The 26,956-nt window shown below is 35.5% G+C and overlaps 1 protein-coding gene across 4 annotated transcripts in view; it reads left to right on the top strand.

Annotated features, from left to right (window-relative positions):
• Positions 1-26,956, top strand: part of USP47 (ubiquitin specific peptidase 47) — a 109,934-nt gene that overhangs the window by 31,390 nt on the left and 51,588 nt on the right. For 2 of the 4 annotated variants that reach the window (XM_081798599.1, XM_081798598.1), the window contains exons 2-8: positions 6,079-6,138; positions 12,054-12,257; positions 16,471-16,584; positions 18,052-18,190; positions 23,267-23,363; positions 24,902-25,047; positions 25,790-25,869. In XM_081798599.1, coding sequence (XP_081654725.1) covers positions 6,079-6,138; positions 12,054-12,257; positions 16,471-16,584; positions 18,052-18,190; positions 23,267-23,363; positions 24,902-25,047; positions 25,790-25,869 — 840 coding nt within the window. The remainder of the gene's footprint in view (positions 1-6,078; positions 6,139-12,053; positions 12,258-16,470; positions 16,585-18,051; positions 18,191-23,266; positions 23,364-24,901; positions 25,048-25,789; positions 25,870-26,956) is intronic. The other 2 variants (XM_081798600.1, XM_006747341.3) reach the window with 2 other exon arrangements.

The following is a 26,956-nucleotide window of genomic DNA, read 5'->3' as shown; positions in this document are numbered from 1 at the left end:
CTGTTGTTTAGTTCATACACATTTAGGATTGCTATGTCTTCTTGGTGCACAGACCCTTTTATCATAATTATGTAATGTTTTTTTCTGTCTCTGATAATTTTCTTTGTTCTGAAGTCTACTTTATCTGATATTAACTTTTAAAATTAACTCCTGCTTTCGATTAATGATTGTATGGTATGTGGTTTCTATTCTTTCACTTTCATCTAAAGTATTTTATGTGAAATTTATATCATATATAAGTATTTAAAAATATTTTATATATCATATATTTGACATAATATGTATTACATATATGTGTATATATATGTGTGTGTAGGGATAGTGAGTTTTTAGAGATAGCATATTGTTGGGTCATGTTTTTTAATCCACTCTGCCAATATCTATCTTTTAGTTGATGTATTTAGATAATATTTATTTATTTATTTATTTTTAGAGATTTTATTTATTTATTTGACAGAGAGATAGTGAGAGCAGGAACACAAGCAGGGGGAGTGGGAGAGGGGGAAGCAGGCTTCCTGCGGAGCAGGGACCCCGATGCGGGGCTCGATCCCAGGACTCTGGGACCACAACCCAAGCCATAGGCAGATGCCCAACAACTGAGCCACCCAGGTGCCCCTAGATAATTTATATTTAATGTAATGATTAATATGTTAGAGCTTAAGTCACCCATTTTATTTTGTGTTTTCTGTTTGTTCTCTGGATTTCGTTTTTCTGTTGTCTTTTCTTTTTTTTTCCTGTTGTCTTTTACTTAGATTCCTATGCATTGTTTGAACATTTTTTAAAATTCCATTTTGATTTATCTATAGTGATTTTGATTGTATCATTCATGAGCTTTTTTAGTGATTCCTCTGGTTATTACTTTATATATTCCAACTTATCACAGTCTACTGGTGTCATTATTTTATCAGTTCAGTTGAAATGCAGAATCCTTACTCCTTTATGTCCCTTTACCTTTCCTTGTTTATAATATAATGGTGTCAGATACTTCTTCTACACATCTGTAAGCATATCAAGCAGTCTTTTCATTTTTTTTTTTTTTAATTTATTTGACAGAGAGAGACATAGCGAGAGAGGGAACACAAGCAGGGGGAGTGGGAGAGGGAGAAGCAGGCTTCCCGCTGAGCAGGGAGCCCGATGCGGGGCTCAATCCCAGGACCCTGGGATCATGACCTGAGCCGAAGGCAGACGCTTAACGACTGAGCCACCCAGGCGCCCCCAGCAGTTTTTTCATTTTTATGTCAACTTTCAAACATTTAATAAAAACTCAAGAGGAGAAGAAAAGTGTATTGTAGTTAGCCTTATTTTGCATACTATCTCCTTTCTTCCTACCTGATGTTCTAAGGTTCTTTCTTTGATCGTTTCCTTTTTGTTTAGAGAAATTCCTTTATCCATTCCTTTAGAGTAGTTTTACTGGAGACGAATTCTTTTAGTTTTCCTTTTAAGAGTGTCTTGAATTCTGATTATTACTGAAGCCATTTCTGGGTCATTCCTGAAGGACATTTTTTTTTTCATTTTAAGATTCTGGGTTAACCATTATTTTCTATAAACACCTGAAAAATACTGTGCAACTTCCTTCTGGCCTTTATGGTTTCTGTTCCACACGTGTGTGTGTGTGTGTGATTTTTTCCCCTTTGTGTTTCTCTTTCTCTCTCTTTTTTTTTTTAATTTAAGTGTAGTTGACACACAGTGTTACTTTAGTTCCAGGTGTACAACATAGTGATTTTGACAAGTTGATGCATTATGCTGTATCACCAGAAGTGTAGCTACCATCTGTCCCCATGCATTGCTGTTACAATATCATTGACTGTATTCCTTATGCTGTGCTTTGTATTCCTGTGATTTACTCATTCCATAACTGGAAGCCTGTATCTTCCACTCCCCTTTACCCATTTTGCCTACTCTCCCACTCTCCCTCCCCTCTGTCAACCATCAGTTTGTTCTCTGTATTTTTAGGTCTGATTCTGCTTTTTGCTTGTTTATTTTTTAAGATTCCACTTTGTCTTTCTTAGTTTGACTTATTTCACTTAGCATAATGCTCTCTAGATTTATGCATGTTGTCTCAAATGATGCAATATCTTCTTTATTTACCCAAAGAAAACAAGACACTAATTCGAAAAGATATGTGCATCCCTATGTTTATTGCAGCATTATTTACATTAGCCAAGGTATGGAAGCAACATAAGTGCCCATCAATAGATGAATGGATAAGGAAGATGGGTGTGTGTGTGCGTGCGTGCATGTGTGTGTGTATACAGGAATATTATGAAACCATAAAAAAGATGAAATCTGGGTCTCATTTTTGATAGTTTCTATTGTTGTCTTCAAGTTTATTAATTTTTTATTCAGTGTACCTAATCTGTTAATCCTATCCCTTATATAGTTCATCTCAGATTTTGTACTTTTCAGGAATTTGAGTTGGCTCTTTTTAATAGCTTCCATCTTTTTTCTTAACATACTCATCTACCTTTTTTTTTTTTTTTAAAGATTTATTTTAAATAATCTGTACACCCAATGTGGGGCTTGAACTCATGACCCTGAGATCAAGAGTCACTTGCTCTGGGGCGCCTGGGTGGCTCAGTTGGTTAAGCGACTGCCTTCAGCTCAGGTCATGATCCCAGGGTCCTGGGATCGAGTCCCACATCGGGCTCCCTGCTCTGCGGGGAGCCTGCTTCTCCCTCTCCCACTCCCCCTGCTTGTGTTCCCTGTCTCGCTGTGTCTCTCTCTGTCAAATAAATAAATAAAATCTTTAAAAAAAAAAAAAAAGAGTCACTTGCTCTACTGACTGAGCCAGCCAGGCGTCCCCCTTATCTGCCATCTTGAAATACAGAATATAGTTATAAACTTTTTATATCCTTGTCTACCAGTTCTATCATCTGTATCATTTCTGGGTTGGTTTTCATTGATTGATTTTTCTTATTATTATGGGTCATAGTTTCCTGCTTTTTTACATGCCTGTTTATGTTTGATTGGATATCAGACATTGTGAATTAGACCTTGATGGGTGCTGGGTATTTTTTATTCCCATAAGTGTTCTTGAGCTTTGTTCTTGAATGCACTTAATTTACTTGTGAACAGTTTGATCTTTTTGAGGCTTGCCTTTCAGCTTTGTAAGACTGGTTCAGAGTAGCCTTTAGACTAAGTCAGATTTGGTCCGACTACTGAGACAATACTCCTTGAGTACTCTTATCTGATGCCTTGTGTATTATAGTTTTTTCATTCTGGCTGGTTGGCACTGAAATGAACTGTGAGGGTTCTTTCCTATGGCTCCTACTTGCTGATGAGTGCTCAGCCAAATACTCAAGGAAGGCCCTGCTACAGACCTCTGGAGCTTACTGTTTGCACAGCTTTCCTTCCTTCAGTATTGTGCTCTGTAAATTTTAGCTGAATGGGCCCCCTCAAACTCCCACCTCATCTCTTCAACTCAGGAAATTGCTGGACTCTACCTGGATTCTCCCTCCCTGCACTGTAGTCTGGAAGGTAGCTCATCATGTTTGTTTTGCCTTCACAGTGATCACTGTCCTGCATTGCTTGTTGTTTAATACTATCGAAAGTTATTTTTTTCATATATTTTGTGTAGTTTTTTAGTTGTTTAAGATGGGGAGGGTAAATCCAGTCTGTTACTTCATCTTGGCTCATAGTAGAAGTTTCTTGGAGATAGACAATAAACAAGTAAAATATAAACAAATATATCAAGTGGTCAAAAGTACTGTGGGGAAACCTGAAGCAAGGAAGGGAGATGTAAACTATCAAGAGGATTGTAATTTTAAAAGGATGATGAGGAAAAGACCAGATTGAGAAATTGACGGTTCTGATTATCTTTTGCTCTATAACAGCCTGCCCCCAAACTTAGTGACTTTTGTTCATGGATATGCAATTTAGGAAAGGCTGGGCTGGGACAGCTGATTTCTGCTCAGCTAGGCATCACCTGGGCAGCTGAAAGGCTGGGGACTGGAATCATCTGAATATTTCCTCACATGTATGATGGTTCATGCTGGTTGCCAGCTGGGATCTCATTTGGGCTGTGGCTAGAACATCTACACATGACCTTTCTGTGTGGCTGCTTGGCTCTCACACAGCATAGTGGCTGTGTTCCAAGGGCAAGCATCTGAGAGAGAGCCAGGAAGAAACTGTATTGCCTTTTCTACCCTGGTCTTGAAAGTCATGTTGTATATCACAGGAAGTCACTAAGGCTGACCCATAATTAAGGGACTGGAATTAGACTCCTGTTCTTGCTGGGAGGCATGTCAAAGAATCTGTGGACATACTTTGAAGCCACCACAATGATATTTGAGCAAAGGAAGTAAGGAAGAACATTCCAGGTAGAATGGACAGAAATGCAAAGACTCTGAGGTTGATGGATACCTGATGGCTTAGATTTGTTTATGGTTGAGTTCCTACTGTAAAATGGCAGCTCCTTGAGGGCAAGGCTTTGTTTACTGCTATTTTCTGAGCACCTAGTAGTTGACAGATAGTTGTAGTTCAGTTTTTATTTGTGGAAGAGATAGCCTTTTGACACCATGTATTAAAAATCCTAAAAACAAGTATATAACTTTTGATCTAATAATTCTTTCTTTGGAAAATTATCTTTAGGAAAAAAATTGTACAGATAAGCAAAGCTGTAGTGGAAATGTGAAGGTGTCTAAATGCCCATTAATAGCCAATTGATTAAATAAATTATGGTTTCCTTTGTAGTGGAAGACTATGTAGAAACTAAAAACTAAACATTTCATTTACTAAAAACACTTGCGGAGCAGAATTCAAATGTTGGTGTACAGAATGATCTTATTTGGTTAATAATTAACAATCTCCATAATATTTGCATAGAATGGAGAGGGATCTGATAGGATGTATATCAAATTGTTAACAGTTGCTATAGGGGTTATTTTAGAGTTGCTTGTTAAAAATTATGTACTGCTATTATAATGTATTTCTATTATAAAAGCAAATAATGTAAATTTTTTTATTGATAAAGAATAGCGTACAAGTTACTGTGAGTAATAAAAACCACCCTTTGAAATAATACATTGGTCTGTCTTTTTATTAATTAAGGTGAGGGAAAACAAGATTTGTACAGAAAAAGTGTGAAATGATGTAAAACCGAGATTTTTCAGGAGATTATCTCTTCATCTTTTTTTTCCTTTTGCATATTTCTGTATTTCCTTAATTGGAAAAATAAGCTTGTCTCATAATAAGGAAAAGATTTACACTGAAAGAAAATAGCTGTAGGTAGTAGTGTTAAGCAGCCTTACTTGAAGATTATTTATCATGTGAAAAAATCCAAATTTATAAACCACCTAAATCAGAGATTTCTAGGTTTCCCCACAAAATTCCTTTAATGGACTCTAAATATCATGTGACTTAGGAAGAGGAAGACAAATACTGTCTGATCTCACATGTGGAATCTAAAAAAAAGAGCTCATGGAAACAAATTGGTGGTTGTCAGAGGAAGACGGTAGAGGAAATAGGTGAAGGTGGTCCAAATGCACAGACTCCCAGTTGTGAGATAAGTAAGTGCTGGGGATGTCTTGTGCAGCGTGGTGACTACAGTAGCATTACTGCACTGTGTGTTTGAAAGTTGCTAAGAGAGTAGATCTTAAAAGTTGTCATCACTAGGAGAAAAACATTGTCACTGTGTGGAATGATGGGTGTTAACTAAACTAATTGGGTAATCATTTTGCAGTGTATGCATATATCAGATCCTTATGTTGTACACTTTAAATTATTACAATGTTAGATGTTAATTATATCTCAGTAAAACTGGAAAAAATATTATGTGGCTTAGAACATTTGATTTACACCTAATTCTAAAGCTACTACTCTTTGTTAAAATGTGGTTGGTATTTTTCCGTGCTAATGTTAATCTTTATCACTGTGGCACAGGTTTTCAGTAACCTTACAAGAGTAATTGAGGACTAAGGTAAAAATTACGAATGTAATTTATGAGTGAAATCCTAGCTGGTGTACTACTTTAATACATATTTTGTTGCAAAAATGTCTTTAGCTTCATTGTTCTCATTTCACTGTCTTCTTTATTTTAAAGAAATAATTTGTAATTCATTTTGTTCTTATATACCATAGGATGTGTTTTGGAGATGCAGACAAAATATCTTTGATGAAATGAAGAAGAAATTTTTACAGGTAGACTGCTGATGTAATTGCTTTAGTATGATAATCAGCAGAACAAGTAACAGCATGTTAGTATTTTTATTTAATAACAAGGCATGTCTTAAGTTTTGTGCTTGTTTGGCTTATCTTATTTCTACCTGGTTTTAATAAGAAGAAAGCCACCTTAACTGAATATGTGTCTAGATAGTCCCTTGTTTTTAACATGTGAGTGAGGGGGAAAACATATAACAACTATAGAACCCTTTGTTTTGACTTTATGGTATGGTTGTCTGTTTTTTATACAGATATATTTCATTTTCTGAAGTATTAATAGTGCTGGGACGAAATCATTTAATAATTTACAGAGTCAAATCCCAGAAATCTTATTTGAATAATTAAAACTATTACTTTTCCAGCAGCCTGAATGCACTATAAATCTAAACTTTCTTGTGATGTACCATCCCATTCTAACTTTTACTTAATACCTCATTTTCCTCGGGTCCCTTGAACTCTATAGTTCTTTCTTCAGGGTGCTTCCTTTAATCTCTTGCCTTCTCTAAGTGATCTGTGGCAAGAGACCACTTAGGAAAACATCATATAATATTGGGGAGTTTGCTGGGCGGGGGGAGGTAGTAGAATGGAGTGGAGGGAGGATCTTAAAAATAAATTTTTTAAAAATATAAGTTAGGGCCTCCATCACTGCCCCAGTTATTGTCACTTGTTAAAGTAAAAATGCAAATCTGAATGGCGTTGATAAATTTAACAAATTTCATTCAGCAAAAATATTCACATTCTTTAGTTCTCTTTTTTAACCTATGCCAGTATTAACTGTGGATGCCCAGAAGGGTAATGTGCTAATAAGTAAGGCCTGTCTTTTTAGCTCATAGCAGCTCCTGTACAAGAAGCAGATAGACCTTTGTGCGTACGTGTAAGTTTGCAACCATAATGTTAATCTTTGTAATAACATTGAAAAGAAGGCGGTCTTAAAAGAAAATGGGTTGACTATTAAATTTAAAGGTAAAGAGGTCCCTTTGTAATGTTTTAAAAGTTTTTATATTAATTTTTTTTCTTAAAAAAATCTGAATCTTGGTAACTTTGAATTTGGGTTGATATTAAGTTGTTTTCTACATGCTAATACCATTCTGAATATATGCCATCAATTATACACCTTGCCTTTTAAATAAGAAACACCTACCTAGGAAGTGTCTTTTATGAAACAAAAATTATGGTGTTAATTTCAGAGAACGCAGATTGAATTTAGAACTATTAGGAATGCCAAGAAAAGGAGATGACATGACTTAAGAGGTGAACATGCCTTCAAGCAGGCTCTGCGACCCCTCAGAACTATCTCATGTCGACCTCTACAGGATGTCCCTAGCAGCGAACCTATCTTTGGAAGAAAATATGTTTAGAGTGTTTTTATCCCACTATGTTTTATCTTTTATAAATGAGACTGTGCTGTAATTTTTTTTACTCTTTTCAGGGATTCTTTCTTCAGACTTTGTTAGGAAATCTAGCTTTGTTTCTGCAGTGAGCATAGATAGGCACAGACAGAACACTCTCTCAGCATGCACAGTGTTATTGTAACTGCTGTTGACTTTCCCCTTATTCTCACAAGTGTAATATTGCTATGAGTTGTCCATAAAATAAATAGTTTTAATTTTATATTTTATGTCTTTTTTTTTTTTTAACTGGCTAGATTTTCTGTGTAGGGAACTTTGTGCCCCTGTAATAGCACACCTAAGATATATTAAATATTTTCCCAAGTGGAACATGCTTTGGGCTTTTCTAAAACTCTGCATTTATTTCCTCTCATTTTCCCTTATTCGTCATAAAGCTCTTTGAACTCAAAAATTGTGCTCTGTTCCCTAAATTATGACATATCCTCAGATGCCTTACCTTAATGTCGGGTGTAGTATTTAAATGGACACCCTCCCTCCTACTACCAACACCACCATTACAACATCCTTTCCAGCTAGTGCTCAAGTATGTTTCAATGTGCCTAAGTGTATTTTTATTATCTTTTGCTTTGGAACAGCCTACACGAAAACTTAGTGGCTTAAGACAACTAGTTTATTTGTTCATAATTCAGAGGGATGGGATTTGGGCAAGGGCTCAGCTGGTTAGTTTCTGTGCTCCATGTGGCATCATTGAGGATCATTACTTGGCTGCATTTAGCTGGTGGGTGGCTTTGGATAGAATGTCCAAGAAGGCTTTTCTCCAATTAGGCATTCCAGTGCTCCACTAAGTGGCCGATTTCTCTCTGTGTGGATTGTTAGGGCTTCCCTGTAGCATGGTGGTCCCAGGGTAAGTGGATTTTTTTTTTTTTTAACTCATAAGAGGGAATCTTCCAAGAGGTACAAAAGCAGAAGCTGCTGATTTTTTTAAGGTCCTGCCTTAAATCACACACTGTCACTTGTAGTACATTCTGTTGGTCCTGGCTGGTCACTAGGCCCGTCCAGATTCATGGGAAAAGGAAAAAGAAATTGAGTGGCAAGGAATTTGTAGCCATTTATCATTTACCTCAAGGTGATATTGCTTTTTCCTTTGGGCGTAAGTGGGATCAGCCAGGGGCAGAACTCCAAAGAAAAGAAGAAAGGTAGCTACCCTATTTTCCTAATTCTAAGAAACAGCTTTTACATTTAAATGTTTTGTAAATCTGCATGTTTAATATAACCTTGTAGAGTTTTTTTTTTTCTTCTTTCTTGGAAAACTGTTGTAAAGTTATTGTTATACTTATTGATGATATCTGAGAATTGAAAGAAAAATTTTTTTCTTATTAGTTCCCAGATTGGGGGGACATGGCGGGGGAGGAGAGAGACTACATATGAGTGTGGGATTAGTGTTGGCAGTAGTGCTATGAAAAATTTAAATGTAGCCCATGGATGATAGCCATATATTAGATTAAATTTGAAATAATGGGCCAGAATGTAGAGTATTTAAGTAATTTAAGTAATTTAAGTAATCTTAAGTAATTAAGATTTATAAGTGGCTAGCTTAGAGCCTCAAAGAAGAGCAGAGCTTTTTGTTTGTTTCAGTTATTTTAGAATTGAATTCAAGAATAAAATGTGATTGGCCCAGAAATTCTGCTTATAGGAATTTTAAGGAAATGGAAAAGTGCACAAAGTTGTATGTAGGTGTTCATCACAGTATTATTACCAAAGTGTAATAAAGTCTGCTTGAGCCAATAAAATGGAACTGATAGAACAAATTATTATTAATCCATGTAATAAAATACTATTCAGCTGTTAAAAATGAAAAGTTAGAACAACTTTGACAGGAAAAGATTACATGATATATTTATAAGTAAAGAAAGAAATGACAAAACAGCATGTATATTCTAACCCAGTGTGTGTGTTCAAGAGTGTGCATGTATATGTGCGCATGTGTGTGTATGTGGGCAAAATATTTGGAAGGATGTGCTCCAAAATGTTAATTGTATCTGTGTGTTAGGGCATTACAGATGATTTCCACTTTTTCCTTTTACACCTCCTATTAAAAAATTATTTATATGCAGTATACAGAAAAGAAAGCCATTTTCATTCAAAAGAATAAAAGGCACACATGAGATTAAATTTTGTGTTTACTGTGGTACATTTAGTTTTCAGATGAGATTTCTTTGGGGATAATTTCCCCACATTTTTGGGTGGAAAGAGAGGAGGTATAGGAGTGCCTATACTTTGTGCTGATATATTTGGGGAAAGAACGAGGAACAGCTAATATCTGGCCATATGATGTTGCTGCATCACCATTCTGATGTATACTGATGTATTCTGATGTAAATCAACACTTCAGATTTCTGAATTCTTTGGTAAGGTAATCTTCCTTGCACCATCAATTCCAGCCATCCGAGGGTTTAAAATCTGGCCCTTTGGTATTGTATATCTGGAAAACTTGAATCTACTTCTGAAGTATACTGTTGAAACTATGAAAGTGGATCTTTTGTATTTGAAATTTATTTCGAATTGTTCATTCTTTTACTATAAACCAGAGTTTAAAAAGGTCCACTTTATGTTTCTCAGTTTGGGATTAAAAGGTGTAAAACAATTAATTACATGTGTTGATATAACACCTTAAGTTTTTAGGTGAAGGCTTTTTTTCTCCTGAGAGGCATATTAGTAATGCTCTTTTTTGTTATCCTATTTATTTTATAGAAATGTATTTTCCTTCTTTTCATTTTTAAATGATTATTATTTGTAATTAAATATTTTGATTCATCTGAAATATCATGGTAGCCAATCTGTTTTAAACATTATACTTCTTTTATAGAAATTTATTTCTGTTCTAAACTACTTGGATTAATCTTAATTTAAATAATCTCTTGCAAACCCAAAATTATATATAGCAGAAACAAATTATAATTGTATTACTCCACCAAACAAAAAAACCTTGGGGCTATCCTGTCTTCAGCACTAGTCAATGATAATTATATTTAAAAACGGGTTATATAGAAGCAACAAAAGGCTGGAGTTGATATTATTGTAAAAGAGAAGGAAAGAAATAAATTATTGTATACAGCACAGGTTGTACAGTTCATATTTCTGTAAAGCCTATTATGGGGATGGTGAGACATAACCCCAGTTAAATGACTGCTGCACTTGATTTTTGAGGGAAAGCAAGAGATTTATGTAATCAGATTTGCGTGTTATTCTGGACTGAAGGAAGATAAGATTAGAAAATGTTAAACTTCTCATGAAGCTATTGCCATAATCTTGTGTAAGATTTTGATTGCTGCGGGCAGGAATAAAGAGAAAGGGGATGGCTCAAGAAATATTCAAGAAAGGTGGAATTGATAGAATTTTGGTGATTGTGTGAGGTGAAGAAGAGGAAGGAGATGAGGAAGATGCTCAGAACTCTAGTTTCAGCAAAAGTCAGTGGATAATGGTGCCATTCAGAGAGTTTGACATTAAGGAGAAAGAGGGAAAGAATTTTTTGCATTCAAGTATCTGATGCAGCCTGCTACCACTGTGGAAAGTTGAAAAGAAAAGCAGTGTCCTTCAACAGCTTGGAAGGGAGGGCAGAGCCTCTCTGAGAAAGTCCCTTTGAGAACTTTTTGTCTTGATAATTACTGAGTTACTGCTAGATGAAAAGGAAGGAGAATTTGTGATCCTAACTTCCTTCTACATTGGTAATTGAAAAGTTTTTTTTCCCTTGCTTTTCCTTACCTGCCTCTGCTGACTGATCTGTTTAAATAAGCTTGTCAGCTCCCAACACATTGATAAATGGGGCCTTTAGACATGTCTATAGGTACAGTAGCATAAAGATCAGGAGGCCTGGTTGCCTGTGTCCCTTAGTTAGGGATTTGCAAGTTGAGATAATCCTCTCAGTTCCCTTTCTGTTTCTTTTTTTTAAAGATTTTATTTATTTATTTGACAGAGAGAGACACAGCGAGAGAGGGAACACGAGCAGGGGGAGTGGGAGAGGGAGAAGCAGGCTTCCCGCGGAGCAGGGAGCCCGATGCGGGGCTCGATCCCAGGACCCTGGGATCATGACCCGAGCCGAAGGCAGACGCTTAACCGGCTGAGCCACCCAGGCGCCCCTCCCTTTCTGTTTCTTCAGGAAATCCAGAAGTGCTTGATTTGACTGTGCTAGTGTGGTAATGATACATTTTTAAGGATCAGATTTTATTATTTTCAGCTGAAAATGACTCAAGTATACTGTCTTCATAGCTTGTTGACCATTGATGTACAGTGAAAGCAAATACCCACAAGAATGTTGATTCTTAAATACGCCGCAGTTTTTCCAAAACAAGCACATATGGTACTTTCTGTGTTTGACATATCCATGTCAAAATACATCCAGTGTATTTCAAACATAACCAAACAGTAATACTAGCTAGGAGAAAATAATATTTTGAGGGATATTTTTATATTTAATCATAGAAAATATGGCTAATTGTAATTGTTTTGTTTTTCTTTAAAGATAAATAATGTTTGTTTTAATTTCAGATAGAAAATGCTGCTGAAGAACCTAGAGTTTTATGTATAATACAGGATACTACTAATTCAAAGACAGTGAATGAACGGATCACTTTAAATTTACCAGCTTCTACTCCACTCAGGAAGCTCTTTGAAGATGTGGCCAACAAAGTAGGCTACATAAATGGAACCTTTGATTTAGTGTGGGGAAATGGAATCAATACTGCTGATATGGTAAAACCTTAGACTTAAAGCATGTTCTGTTAAGCTGCTAATAATATGATAGTCATTATTATTGTTGTTATTAACTAATATATTAAATCCTGGAAACTTTTTTAATATCATAAGCAAAACTATAATGAATAATTTAAGAGCCTAGGTGCAACTCAATAATTGGATCCTTCTTCATCCCTTTGCCTTCATTCCAGATTCAGCATTTGCTTATCCTAAAGTTTGTATAAGGACATTTTATCAGTTTTTTTGCTCATGTAAGAGGACTAGCATATTGTGTCAACTATGGAAAATTTTCCAACATTTACTGCATGGAATGTTATTCATCATATATGTGATATATGTAAATGTATAATATATGTATATTTTAAGATTTATTTATTTGGGAGAGAGAGTGGGAGAGCACGTGCATGAGTGGAGGGAAAGGCAGACAGAGAGGGAGAGAATCTCAAGCAGACTCAGTGCGGAGCCCTTCATGGGGCTTGATCTCTTGACCCTGAGATCATAACCTGAGCCGAAATCAAGAGTTACACGCTTAACCGACTGAACTACCCAGGTGCCCCTGTTCATCTTATATTTTTAAGCAGAAAAAGCAGGATATGGAATCATGTGTATTTTATAATCTAATTTTTAGAAAAGAGAAAAATTTATATAGAAAGAAAAAGGAAAGGAAGGATATACAGTCATGTAATAGAGATTATGTACCAGATACAGTGGTAGGCACCTGATCAAGAAGGTTGGTGGTATCATGACTTTTGTGTCAGAGATCTCACAGTCCTGTTGTAGAAACGATTGTACTGACAAATAATTTCATTAATATGTTTTGTTTGTTTTTTTTTTAAAGATTTTATTTATTTGACAGAGAGAGAGATAGCGAGAGCAGGAACACAAGCAGGGGGAGTGGGAGAGGGAGAAGCAGGCTTCCCGCTGAGCAGGGAGCCCGATGTGGGACTCGATCCCAGGACCCTGGGATCATGACCTGAGCCGAAGGCAGACGCTTAACGACTGAGCCACCCAGGCGCCCTAATATGTTTGAAATACTATATTGTAAGTTTGTTCTGAGTGCAAAGAGAAGGCATTGATCACTTTTGCATGGGAGAGTGGCAAAGGACACCATTGAGTTGGATCTCATCTGCACTATTAGAATAGTACTGGAAAGAGTATTTTTTATTTCCTGTCTCTCTGTCCAAATTACCCTGCATATTACTCTTGGAATTGTTTCCAGTCATCTTAAATTGTAGCTCTTAGGTCACCTTCCAGTTCAAAAGCCTTTCATGAGTACTCACTACCCAGAAATTAAAAATCAGATTCCTTAGGTTAGCAAGCTTGTAGACAAACTACAGTGGGTCCTTTAAGACTTTTTAATCTCAACTCACAGATACTGGACTAATTTATTTTCTTAACACAAATTTCCATGCTTTTCTATCTCCATGTTTTTGCTTATATTACCTTTTTCTGTCCTATGTCATTGCTACTCGTAAGTTTTCCAGGAAAATACCTCTGATGGGAAATGAAATTGAATGTGTATTACCTCTGTGATATTTAGAGGGCAGAGTTTTAATTGGGTCTAGGGAAGAATCACAGATGTTTGATGTTGCATGATTTGCCCTTAAAATCCATGATATTTTGCTTTCTATTCCATAATATATTTACATTTTTAAAATGTGGAACTAATGCTTTACATTAACCAACTTTTCCCCCCTCTGAAATTGATTAGTAAAATTGGTAGTCCAACAAAATATGCAAAGAGAAATAATATTTAATCTCAAACTTTGAATACTCCCTGTTACATCACCATGTAACTTCTAATGTTGCCTCTTTTTTTTTTTTAAAGATTTTATTTATTGACAGAGAGAGAGACAGCGAGAGAGGGAACACAAGCAGGGGGAGTGGGAGAGGGAGAAGCAGGCTTCTCGGTGAGCAGGGAGCCCGATGCAGGGCTTGATCCCAGGACCCCGGGATCATGACCTGAGCTGAAGGCAGATGCTTAACGACTGAGTCACCCAGGCACCCCTGCCTCTTTTTTAAAGGATAGTTCTATACTGTCATGTATGTCTCCCCGAGTCTTATTTATTTTTTACTTTTAAGAAACCTTACATGATGTTTCTTCATGCCACTTTAAAAGTAATCTCTTTGTCCCCCAGTGGTACTGTTTCTTCTGCTGTGCCACTTATCATAGCATTCTTTTATTATAGTTACTCATTTGTGTCTTTTCCATGTGGTAGAATGCGTGTATTTTGGTGGCTGGCACCTCATAGTATTAATTTTGCATGCTCCATAGATAGTCTCCCTAGGCACTTCAAAGATGTGTGTTAAATTAACATTTATGGTTAAATAGATCTATGTCATGGTGCGCCTGGGTAGCTCAGTCGGTTAATATCTGCCTTCGGCTCAGGTCATGATTCCAGGGTCCTGGGATCGAGCCCCACATCGAGCTCCCTGCTCAGCGGGGAGTCTGCTTCTCCCTCTCCCTCTGCCTCTCTCCCCACTCATGCTCAAATAAATAAAATCTTTAAAAAGAATAGCTCTATATCAGGATTACCTATTTCTCTTTCTTTAGCTATGACTGTTCTCAAGTACTTGACTTCTGTATATTTATTTGCTTATTGTACATTTCTGTAAGTATACTCTTTCACCTGCTTACTGCACAGTGCTGCATGTATGCTTTGTGAAAACCTAACCCATTTAGCTACCCACCACCTCATACACATAGATACATACATTTGTTGAGGTAAAACACCTATGTATTCCTGCTATATTATCTGATTTCTTATCAGAATATAAAGGACCCAAACATACCTTTCCTCTCATGTGACTTCTCTTCACTTCTGATTTTCTTTTTTCTTTTTTAATTTAAATTCAATTAATTACAATATAGTATATTATTAGATTTCAGTGATTCCTCAGTCCTGTATAATACCCAGTGCTCATTACATCATGTGCCCTCCTTAATCTCCATCATCCAGTTGCCCCCTCCCCCACCTCCCAGCTTCTCATTTTCTATATCCCATTTTTCTCATGGATTTCTAGATGTGAGCCAGTTAAGAGGGATCATATGTTTGTTATTTTATTTACTTAACACTTATTTTAAACTTACTATGTGCTTAGTATTGTTCTGGTATGAGGTTCTATACAAGTATAACTTCATTTAGTCCTTAATAACCACTGTACGAGGTAGGTTCTAGTACAGCCTCATGTCATAGGTAAAGAAACTGAGTCATGGGGAAATGGAGTTAACTTGCCCAAAGTCACACAAATAGCAAGTGGCAACATTTTTTACAGTTAGGGTTTTTTTGTCGTTAGTATTTACACGTTTTTTTAATATATAATGTTAAGTTCCTAAGAAAGGCATTTCCATAAAATAAGTCCCCGAAGGAGGCATTCCTCATATCTTGGAAGCATTAAAAACATTCTTTGGTATAACAAAATAATTTTAAAGCAAAAGAATGGGGTGTTCATTTCATCTCTCATTTTTCTCAACAGTGGACTAGCGTGTGGGTGAGTCCCTACAGTAGACTTGGAGCACACAGAGCTCCATCTCTCATCCACCAACAAGAGTGGATCAGAATGAAATTGCCTTACCAAATCAAAGAGTTAGGTAAAGACTACATATCTTAGATGTTTAATTTTCAAAGGAGTGATGACTTCTGTCTTCCTAGGATCCTCTGGATCCTGGCAGTGGACTTTAAATAGGTTATCATTTACCTAGGACAGGCTGTTCCTTAAGGAGTCTTTCTGAAAGTGACCATTTTGGTATATTACATAATTAGTTTGGTTGGACTGCTTAGTGTGTTGCTTATCAGGGAATTCTCATTCATATATCAAAACATGTTTTTACAGTTATTTATGTGAAATGACTGTTAGCAAATACATTTTAGAGGACATAGAAACATAGATGTTTATAATTATTTTTTTGCGTAGTACTTAACATTACTTCTTTACCTTTTTTCTCTCCAGTTTTTTTTTTTAGATGTTGGGAAATGTGCACATCTGGGATAACTGTCAGTATATGCACTGTCACTGGGCTTAGCCATCCTAATACATGAGTAAATGAGTTAATTCCAAGTCTAGATTAACAGAATTTACCAGAATCTTTATTTAAAAAAAATAGTGTTTGAGCCTGAGAATTGTAGATTCATTTATGTATTACTTGTTTTATTTTATTATTATAATTAATGTTTCTCATAATCTGAGATATTTTATTTTATGCCCATAGGCTCCACTGGACCATACCAGTGACAAGTCACTTCTTGATGCTAATTTTGAGCCAGGAAAGAAGAACTTTCTGCATTTGACAGATAAAGATGGTGAACAGCCTCAAATACTGCTGGTAAACTATTTAGAAGCCTCGTATTCATAATTTTTGTGTACTGTCACTGTTGGGAAGCAGTATTCCAAAGGAAGGAGGAGAGATATAATTAGTGATTTATGTATAATAAATTATTTTTCTATTTTATGTTGGCTTTTTATAAGTGTATATGTTAACATGGTAACAGTGGGCATTCATAGCACTGTTGCTTGTGTATATAGTCTGTTGCTGCGCTGGAAATAGGGGTTACCATCTTCAAAACTATCACCATGACAGGGATGGGGTAGATCTAGGATAAGTTAAAACACCACAGAGATCTCCTACTGCATTTCAGTGGCCTTCCTTTGGTTAAGCATTTGCTTGGTTGTTGTAAGTCCTTGGCAGTTATGCCTAGATTTTTCTGTATTTTAGGGTAGGCACAGACCCCCAGAATTCTCTATTCTGACATTTTTGCTCCCACCCCCCTCTTTCTGGAATAACTAGTTTTTCAAGTTACGTGCTTTATTTCTATTCTTTTAGTATTTGCCTAAGTTCATATTTCAGTAGGCTTTCCTGTCTGGTCCAGTGGCCCTAGAGATCGTCTAATCCAATAACTCCCAATTTGAGGGTCCTTCCTAAAAAAGATCGAGAAAACCTGGTCTGCTTTACCTTGTTGTTTTACAGGCTGAGGAGACTAAGGCTCACAGAGGTTAGGGACTTTTTCAGAATCCTTCTTTCAATGTAACTTCACTCACAGAAATTCTTCTATTTGATGCTTTTCATGTAGAAGTCTCTTGTGAATTAGAATAGCTGTCTGGACAGTAGACAATAATTAAACACAGAACACCCATACTGAAGCAGTACTAGAAGATGCTCCATCTCATCATTTTTTTATGACATCATGAGAAGATCTTGATTAATCTGAATGACATTGAAATATAAATTAGTTATTAATTTAGGGAACTCTAGATCTGTGGTTTGGGAATTCATGTTTTAAAATGCATAGTAATTACTCTTCAGCTCGGTCTTAATTGCTTAAGCTAATTTTATATCCCTGAATCCTTTTTGACATCTTCCTCATTAATAGGAAGTTTCTTATTAGAGATAGTAGGAAACGATCCATTTTATCCAATACTTAAGTGTGCCCTACCTGCCAGGTCTACTTGGCAAGGATGGTGTAAAAATGAATGACAGACCCTGTCATCAAAGAGTCCACAATGGAACTTTCTCCTTCTCTCATATAAACAAAATTTGAAAGAAAATTAAGGGAAATTGCAAAAGTAAGAACTTTGAAAGGAGACATGAGCACCTCTCCAAAGTGTTTTACATTGGGCATCTTTTGAGCCTTCCTATAGGAAATGGTGAGGGTGTACATTCCTTTAAATGTCTTGGTGGTAATAGTAATGCCTTGTTTTTTTCATTGCCTCAGCAATTAGTATGTGTTTTGGTTTTTTTTTTTTTTCCCCATTGTTTCAGCAACCAGTAAATATTGGTTATGCTGCATTTTAGGAGGATTCCAGTGCCGGGGATGATAGTGCCCATGACCGATTTATAGGTCCACTTCCAAGAGAAGGTTCTGTGGGCTCTACCAGTGATTATGTCAGCCAAAACTACTCCTATTCATCTATTTTGAATAAATCAGAAACAGGTAAGATTTATTATTATTACTGTGGTGGTTGTATTTTCATAAAATCACAGGGTGTTAGACCCTGAGTAATCTGAGAGATCTCAAGCCTAATCACCTCATTTTATGGATTAGAAAACTGAGACCCAGAGCAAGGTCACTAGTTAACAGAAATAGAACAATAATGTGTGGTTTTTCTTTCCCTCAAGTCGTTGTTTTCACTATATTGTTACTGCCACTTTCATAATAAAGTAAAAAATATTGACTATTGTATTTTGAAGGAAGACTTTTCTCTTTGGTAATTTTCTATTTTGAATTTATTCTTAAATTTCTGAAGTTGACTTTGTTTGGAAAGGAATGTTTCCATTATATGTTTTTGGATTAGGATAGACTGTGGGGGATACTTCCATTTTGAAACAGACACCTACTGTGTCATCTTTTAGTTTAATCTAATCATATGTTTGAAACTAATCATGTGATTTTAATATTCCTGTTAACTTTTTTCTGAACATTATTAAACTTAGATGCTTGAATTTTTTCAATTTATTGAGCAGTGAAATTGCTTTATTTATGTAAAGGTTTATTCCTTTACATGTAAGATTGGTTACTTGGCTAAATATAATCTGGATACTTGTATATAACATTTGATCTCACAGCAAACGTTTGCAGTCGATAGTGTTTTATTCATGTTAAAAGAAGTGGAACCTGGGTTCTGAGAAGCCTTCAGTTGCACAGCTGGTACTTCTAGGTGCGACTACAGAACCTCTGCTTTTAGAACTTCAAAATAGAGATGGTTTTAAATATTATATGCAGGTATTTAGTATAAAAAGAAAACTATAACATTACATTGCAAATTTTGTCCTAATGTGATCTGTAATATTCTATTTACTATATTTTGTAATTAAAATGTAGATAATTTCCTCATAGTTGAACATTTGTACAGGCTTACCAGTGTGTTTGTTTTGGAAATACCAGTAAAAGCTGGTCATGTTTGGTATTTAGGATCATTTATATTAATAGAACTTTTGGCAGTCAAGTACCAGAAATAAAAGAGAATGCAAAATTATCTTCTATTTCAGATAATAGGAGATAATAAAGCTGCTCATCATTACACTGTCTAGAGTAGTGATTCTCAAATTTTTATTTCTTTAAAAGTCATTTGGCGGGGGCACCTGGGTGGCTCAGTCGTTAAGCATCTGCCTTCAGCTCAGGTCATGATCCCAGGGTCCTGGGATTGAGCCCCGCATCGGGCTCCCTTTTCAGTGGGGAACTCTGCTTCTCCCTCTCACTCTCCCCCTGCTTGTGTTCCCTTTCTCGCTGTGTCTCTGTCAAATAAATAAATAAAATCTTAAAAAAAAAAAAAAAGTCATTTGGGGATACTTGTTAAAAATACGGGTTCTGAGGCATTACTTCCCAAAATACTGGTTGGATAAATTGCATTTTGTTTTAAATAAGCACCCTAGATTATTCTGAGATAGTTGGAATACTTTGAGAAAGTTCCAGTTTTAACAAATCAGGATTCTTGAACTATTTGCTTTGTATTCTGACAACCAATTCAGTCCTTTATGTAGGGATATTTATAAAACTCCTACTTTGTACTATATACTCTATGGCTCTATGATGCCTATAAATTCCTAGAGACTGACTCATACTTTAAAAAAAGTATTTAATACATGCTCATTGTCATACTTTAAAATGAAGAAAGTGAAAATCACTGGCAGTACTACTAGCAGAAACTACTTAATAGTGATTTTGCTTATTTCTGTTTTATCTTTCCTCCATAGGTATGTTTTTAAGAAAATGGGGGTATCACATGTTTTAAGCATTTTTTACTATGTGTTTTTTCCTTAATACTATATGATAAGCATTTTTTAATGCTATTAAATAGTATTTTAATATAAGGTTTTGAATGACTGAAAACAGTATTTCATTGTATAGTTCAGATATTTAAGCAAATAATTACTGATATTATGAACATTCTTGTATATAAGTTTTTATTTTTATCTTTAACTATTTCCTTAGGATAAGTTCTCAAATTGAATTACTAAGTTGAAGTTTATTTAAAACAATTTTTAGAGGCCTTTGTTCTAAATTGCCATGTAATCGCAGCCTTCATTCCCAATTATTGTTTCTTATACACCTCTACTCCACTCCTTTTTCCTACCTGTACGTTTTCCTCCAGTTTTCTAGGGCTACTGCCTTTCTGAATTTAAAATAGTCTATAAGCATCCAAAGGAGTTGTAGTTTAAGCATAATTTTGTTAGTGACTGTTGAATTTGCATTTTCCTTAAATTATTGTAAATCTTGGCACCATATACAGAATGTTTTTATTGGAAGATGCTATCATGATTTAGACTCAGGGCTCTAGGAACACATTTCTCTATAATGCGCGAGGTTTGGGGATTTCTTTCCTGTCTCCCTTGAGTACCAACACCCCCTGGGGTAGCCAGCCACTGTTGATAGGAGGTGGTGGGGGCGGGTAGGGGTGGGGTATTGTGTATGTGAACACTAAGGGATAAGGAGCAGATTGAAGGCTAATGTGGACTTCTAAGTGATTAGAAACTATGTAACTAGGGTGTTTCCATTATCTGAATCCATGATAACTGTCCTTGGCCAGTTTCTTTAACAATTCTTTTATTTGGGGCACCTGGGTGGCTCAGTCATTAAACGGCTGCCTTCGGCTCAGGTCATGACTGGGATCGAGCCCCACATCGGGCTCTTTGCTTGGCGGGAAGCCTGCTTCTCCCTCTCCCATTTCCCCTGCTTGTGTTCCCTCTCTCTCTGTCAAATAAATAAAATCTTTAAAAAAAAAAAAAAGGTTTTATTTATTGTGAGCCAAAGTGAGCCAAAGGCAGACACTTAAACGACTGAGCCACCCAGGCGCCCCTAGTAAATAGTCTTAAAAAAAAAAAATTTCTTTTATTTTACCAGCCCCAGGAGTTGGCCTGTTGCATTCTGCATTCTTCATTTGGCCTATTTGATGCTTTTACTTCATTACCTGGTGGTTCCGTTCAGAATTTCTTTCCACATGTGCCCCTCACAGAATGACATGTTTTCACCTTCTTCTCCCTTAGAGGCTCACACTTACAGTATTGATTCACAGCTATTTCAGATATAGTACCCATTTGATAACAGTTGTCTTTTGAAGTTTTTTTGATTTAGACAACGCTTAATGACAAAAGATTTCTATTATTCAGTAGCACTTGTATTAGTATCACTGAAATCTTCATAGTTTTGGCAAATAGTATCTTTATGTAAGACACTGTTCATTCTGTGCAGATATGGTGCCAAATCAAGTACACATGACCATAGTTTTTTCTATGTGATAGAGAGCTAAGTCAGATTTGACCCCTCCCCTCACAGCTGATGGGGAAGACATATAATAGGTTATTACAGAACAGTGAGCTGAAGGCTCCAATGTGGATTAAAGACAGGGTGCTATGAGAACAGCTCAGGTGAGGGATGGTTAGGAATTGACATAGTTTATAATTCTATAACAATGTACAGCAGAATATACACAGTACTTTTTTTTTTTTGAGAGGGAGAGAGAATCTTTTTTTTTTTTTAAGATTTTATTTATTTGACAGAGACACAGCAGGAGAGGGAACACAAGCAGGGGGAGTGGGAGAGGGAGAAGCAGGCTCCTCGTTGAGCAGAGAGCCCGATGTGGGGCTCTATCCCAGGACCCTGAGATCATGGCCTGAGCCGAAGGCAGACGCTTAATGACTGAGCCACCCAGGTGCCCCAGGGAGAGAGAATCTTAAGCAGGCTCCACGCCTAGCGTGGAGCCCGATGCAGGGCTTCATCTCACAACCCTGAGATCATGACCTGTGCGAAAAGCAAAAGTCGGACACCTAACTGACTGAGCCACCCAGGCGCCCCTATAAACACAGTATTCTTAAATATGAAAGGCATTAGAAATTAAAACTTGAACCTTAGTCCAGAGTGAAAAGTGGGTAGCTACTTGATCTCTTCTTAGAACCATATAGATAATGTGGAGTTTGTTCCTCTCTTCCACAACTGACCAAGGCTTATCATGCATATTTGTTTGTCCTTTCATCACTTTTGGCAGTATAATTATCTGCAGAGCCTACCATTTCTCAAGACATTTTGATAATTGGGGAATTGAAAAAGTATTTTGAAAAGCTTCAGTGAACACCTTCAGTGTCTCCTGAGAAAAGATTTAAGTGTTTTTTTTGGAAACACCCAAGTCATTCAGTATTAAGTGGGAGTAAATAAGTTTAATTATTAAGCAAAGTGTTTACCACATTTTGCTCATGTAATGAGGTATAACTAATACGATGAGACTGATTTTTTTGGTGTATGTGTATCTCATAAATGGGGCCTGAAGCCTACTTCAAAAGAGGAATTCCAAAAATGTTCTCAACAATGGTAGCCATATCCAATCAGATATATAAAGCTAAGTAATTTTAATCATTCACTTGAATTTTAAGTTCCTATAAGCTTCTTTTTTCCTTCCTCCCTTCCCCACTCCCTCTCTCTATTCTTTCCTATTTCTGACTTCTCTTCTTACTTTATAGTCTTTGCATAGTGTGCTAATGTATTATAGAATCTCATACTTAATGGGCTTGTTAAAATAGAGGAAGTCATTCTGAGTTTTATATAATGAATTTATCTCATATATTATTAATTCTTGGCACAAATTGGTTTATAGAGCCTGATAGCATGGATAGCTGGTTCAGTTCAGTCTTCCTATTTTGGGTCTGTGATAAGTAAATATGTTTATACTTTTCCATTTTAATCAACAACTTATCAACTTGGGGAACAAAGATTATTTTTATATCAAGTAAACATACTGTATTGAAATATTCTTCTTTAAATTTTATTAAATGCTATGTAACATCCATGCATATCTCTGGACACTTAACAAGATATCCTCCCTTTTTCTGAGAAACAAGGTTTACATAGTGAACATTTTAGAAAAAGGGGTCTTTCTTATTGCTGTTGAAAAAACTAAAATAATTTCCAAGTAACCTTAACCTCTCAATTTTTACTGTGCAGTAAATTCTTACTAAGTTTTCTTTTTGTTATTTTTAATGTAGATGCTGATTTATGTATATTTGTGTTTTCTTTTTAAAGGATATGTGGGATTAGTAAACCAAGCAATGACTTGCTATTTGAATAGCCTTTTGCAGACACTTTTTATGACTCCTGAATTTAGGAATGCATTATATAAGTGAGTATTCAAAAAAAATTTATAAATAAAACTGATTTAAGAATGAAAGTATAGGTTTTAACTAATAAAATCTAATTTACCTTCTTGTATTTTGGGGTATTTCTCACTTCATAAGATGTCTTGAATAGTATATAAGAAAAAGATCTTATGAGAGATTGACGTATGAAAAATTTGTGGAGAGAGAGAACTAGAAGTGTGTAGACCAGCAAAAGATAAAATTAAGAAGATTTACATTTGGGATAAATTACTGTATTAAAGCTTTCCCTCACTTACAGCTTTAACATCTTTATAAAGAAATATGTTATCTGCTTTTTGAGATAATCTCAATATGTAAACCATATTCTTTCCTTTTACTTCTCAATTTAAGAAACAAAGTTGTCTTTTTAAACTTTCGAACTTTGTTTCTAATTAAAATATACTGCAGCTGTCCTTTGGGGGGTGTGTGTGTGTGTGTGTGTGTAAGTGTCTAAGTGTGTAAAAGATGGTATATATACCACCGGTACTTTAAAATGCTCTATGAAGGAAATCCATATTTAAATAAACCCTAAAAGTCAGAAAGTTATTTTTATGAGTATCTTATTGTAATACATTTAATATACTCTTGTTTTGTATATTTTCTTTAAGGTATGCATAACTTATTTTTTTTAAGACATTTTAAAGTACAGATTAACTGATTTTTCCTTTTTTGTGTGTTACTCTTGAATAACATCTTTGAAATTACTGTAAATATGCAAAGTATTTTTGGAACTTTTAATATTGGTTGTGTTGCTCAAACATTATCATTCCATTCATATGGAAGCTCATCATCTGAATTTACTTGTGAACGTAGACATTGTAATGAATCCCTTTGTACCTGTCACCCAGCTTTGAATATTATCAACTCATGATCAGTCTTTTTTATCTAATACCCTCTATTCTGATTATTTGGAAGCACACTCCTATTGTGTCATCTGTAAACATATCACCGGTCAGTGCTAATAAGGTTTCCCTGATGCTCATAATTTTTTTTTAACAATCTGTTCAAATCAGGATCCAAACAAGAGCCATACAGTGCAACTGACTGATAAGATTATTAATCTATTTAATCTATTTTTAATTCCCTTCCATCTTTTTTCCCCTTGCAGTTTATTCCATATATTGAAAACTGATGTCCTTTCTCCTGTAGTTTTCCACAGTTTGGATTTTGATAGTTAAATGCCATAGTGTCATTTAATATTGTTCTGTTCCCTGTATTTTTATGAATTAATAATTAGGACAAGAGTCTTGATCAGATTCAGATTCTATGATTACTTTTAGATGAGCTTTGCCTTTCATTAGTGTTGCTTTCTTATGTCTTTTCTTGTTAAAGTCTAAATTTCTTCTGAATTTATGAATTAGGGAAAGGCTACTATTCCATTAGATAATAATAGCTTCAGTTAATATCCAAATTCTGTATACCCCAAGAGTTACAGTCTTATATTATTATGATGTTAATATTAATGATGCTTTAAAGAATAAAAATATTTTGTAAATAATTTTCAAATATTTTATTTCAATAGGTGGGAATTTGAAGAATCTGAAGAAGATCCAGTGACAAGTATTCCATACCAACTTCAAAGGCTTTTTGTTTTGTTACAGACCAGCAAAAAGAGAGCAATTGAAACCACAGATGTTACAAGGAGCTTTGGATGGGATAGTAGTGAGGGTATTAATTCTCTTGTAATGATAAGTGTTTCTAATATTCAAAGGAATTCTGGGAGACAATATTATAAACAAAATATATTAATAGCTTAATTGACTTTATGATAAATCTTCTCATTGCCTTTTGCTGGGATTTATTTTTGGGGCACCTGGGTGGCTCAGTCGTTAAGCGTCTGCCTTCGGCTCAGGTCATGATCCCAGGGTCCTGGGATTGAGCCCCGCATCGGGCTCCCTGCCTGGCGGGAAGCCTGCTTCTCCCTCTCCCACTCCCCCTGCTTGTGTTCCCTCTCTCGCTGTGTCTCTCTCTGTCAAATAAATAAATAAAATCTTTTAAAAAACCCAAAACAAAACTTATTTTTAGAATTTAAGCACTAGGCGTAAATTCTGATCAATTAAAATTTTCTTGTAAAGTAAGTTTGGTTAAACTCTGTTTTTATGTACTTAAACTAAAATTTTTAGTTTGTTCTAGATTTTTCTTAACATATTTCTTAACTCTACAGTGAAACATAGCAAAAATAGCAAATATCATACCGTAAAGCATATGTTACTTAAAGTTCGCTTGATTCTTTTCCTTGTGATTACCTTTTCATGACTTACTGTAATGTATAGTTTTTGTTCTTTTTTAAATTTAGAATTATTTTGTGTAGACTTTTCCATACTTTTAACAGTTTGCTTTTAAACAACAAATTAATGTTTCATTACACTAAATTTATTGCTGTTTTTAATTAAATTTTATCTTAAAATAGCTTGGCAGCAGCATGATGTACAAGAACTGTGCAGAGTCATGTTTGATGCATTGGAACAGAAATGGAAACAAACAGAACAGGTAATTCATCTCAGGTTGAAAGGAATGTTTTATAATAAATCATTCATAAGTGACTTCTATTCTATTGAAATGTTTTAAAACTCTGGCATTAGTTCAGTTGTTAAAGTATTAAATGGGGAATTGAAAGTACTAGGTTCTCATTTGGCCATTAACTGAGTCATACAGATCCTCATTAAACCATGCTAGACCTCAGTTTCCTCATCTTTAAAATAAGGAAGTTGGTTTCTATGATCTAGATGGTCTCTTTTTAACTGAAAACTGTATAATTCATATATAAATACATACATGTGTATGTGTAGTTTTTTGGGGATGATATTTGAACAGTATTTTCAGATATTTACTAAGTAAATTACATGTATTATAATCTATAGCAGATTAAGTATAGTTGAGTATTACCTTCATTTTGACCAAGGAGGTATGCTTTTGACACTTAGGATTCCTCTTAATCTGACTCTGTTCTTCTTCCAGTAGAAAAAGAACAGGTTAGAGGTGGGAAGAGCATTCGATATATCATTGTGGGATGGTAAGGCTGAACTGGGTGGGGCTCAGAACTCAGGAAAGAGAACTCTAATGGTGGGGGTGGGGAGGGGGGTGGTTGGGGAGGGATCACAGGGATGAAAAAGGAGGAAGATTCTGGAAGATAGCCTGGAGAGTCTGCTGTCTGATTGGAATTATGATGATGGCTTGGGCCAGAGTTTTCAGACTGTAGGTTGTGATCTATTCGTGTGTTATAAAATCAGTTTAGTGAATCTACATCCACACTTAAAAAAATGGACTAGTATAGAAAAGTGTAAGAGAGTAGCACAAAAGTAAGGGTATTATTTTGTGCAAATTTTGTTATAGTTGGATGTACTGGGTTGAGATATACATTATTTTCTTACTGTGGGTTGTTATCAAAACTGTTTGAAAAACACTGGTTTGAACCATTTAGAAATGCCCTCTCAGATGCAGAAGATATAATCAGTTATGACTGAGGCAGGTGAATGAAGAAGGCTTCATTAAATAAATGGCGTTAGTATAGACAATGATGATGGGTCCTAGTTTGAAGGCTTATAAGCCCTAGACATTTGAAGAGATACAAATTTAT

The sequence above is a fragment of the Leptonychotes weddellii genome, chromosome 11 (genome assembly GCF_054177405.1).
Source record: "Leptonychotes weddellii isolate Sample4059 chromosome 11, ASM5417740v2, whole genome shotgun sequence".
Taxonomy (NCBI): domain Eukaryota; kingdom Metazoa; phylum Chordata; class Mammalia; order Carnivora; family Phocidae; genus Leptonychotes; species Leptonychotes weddellii.
The sequence above is the reverse complement of the archived record's forward strand: the minus strand, read 5'-3'. Positions and strand labels throughout refer to the sequence as shown.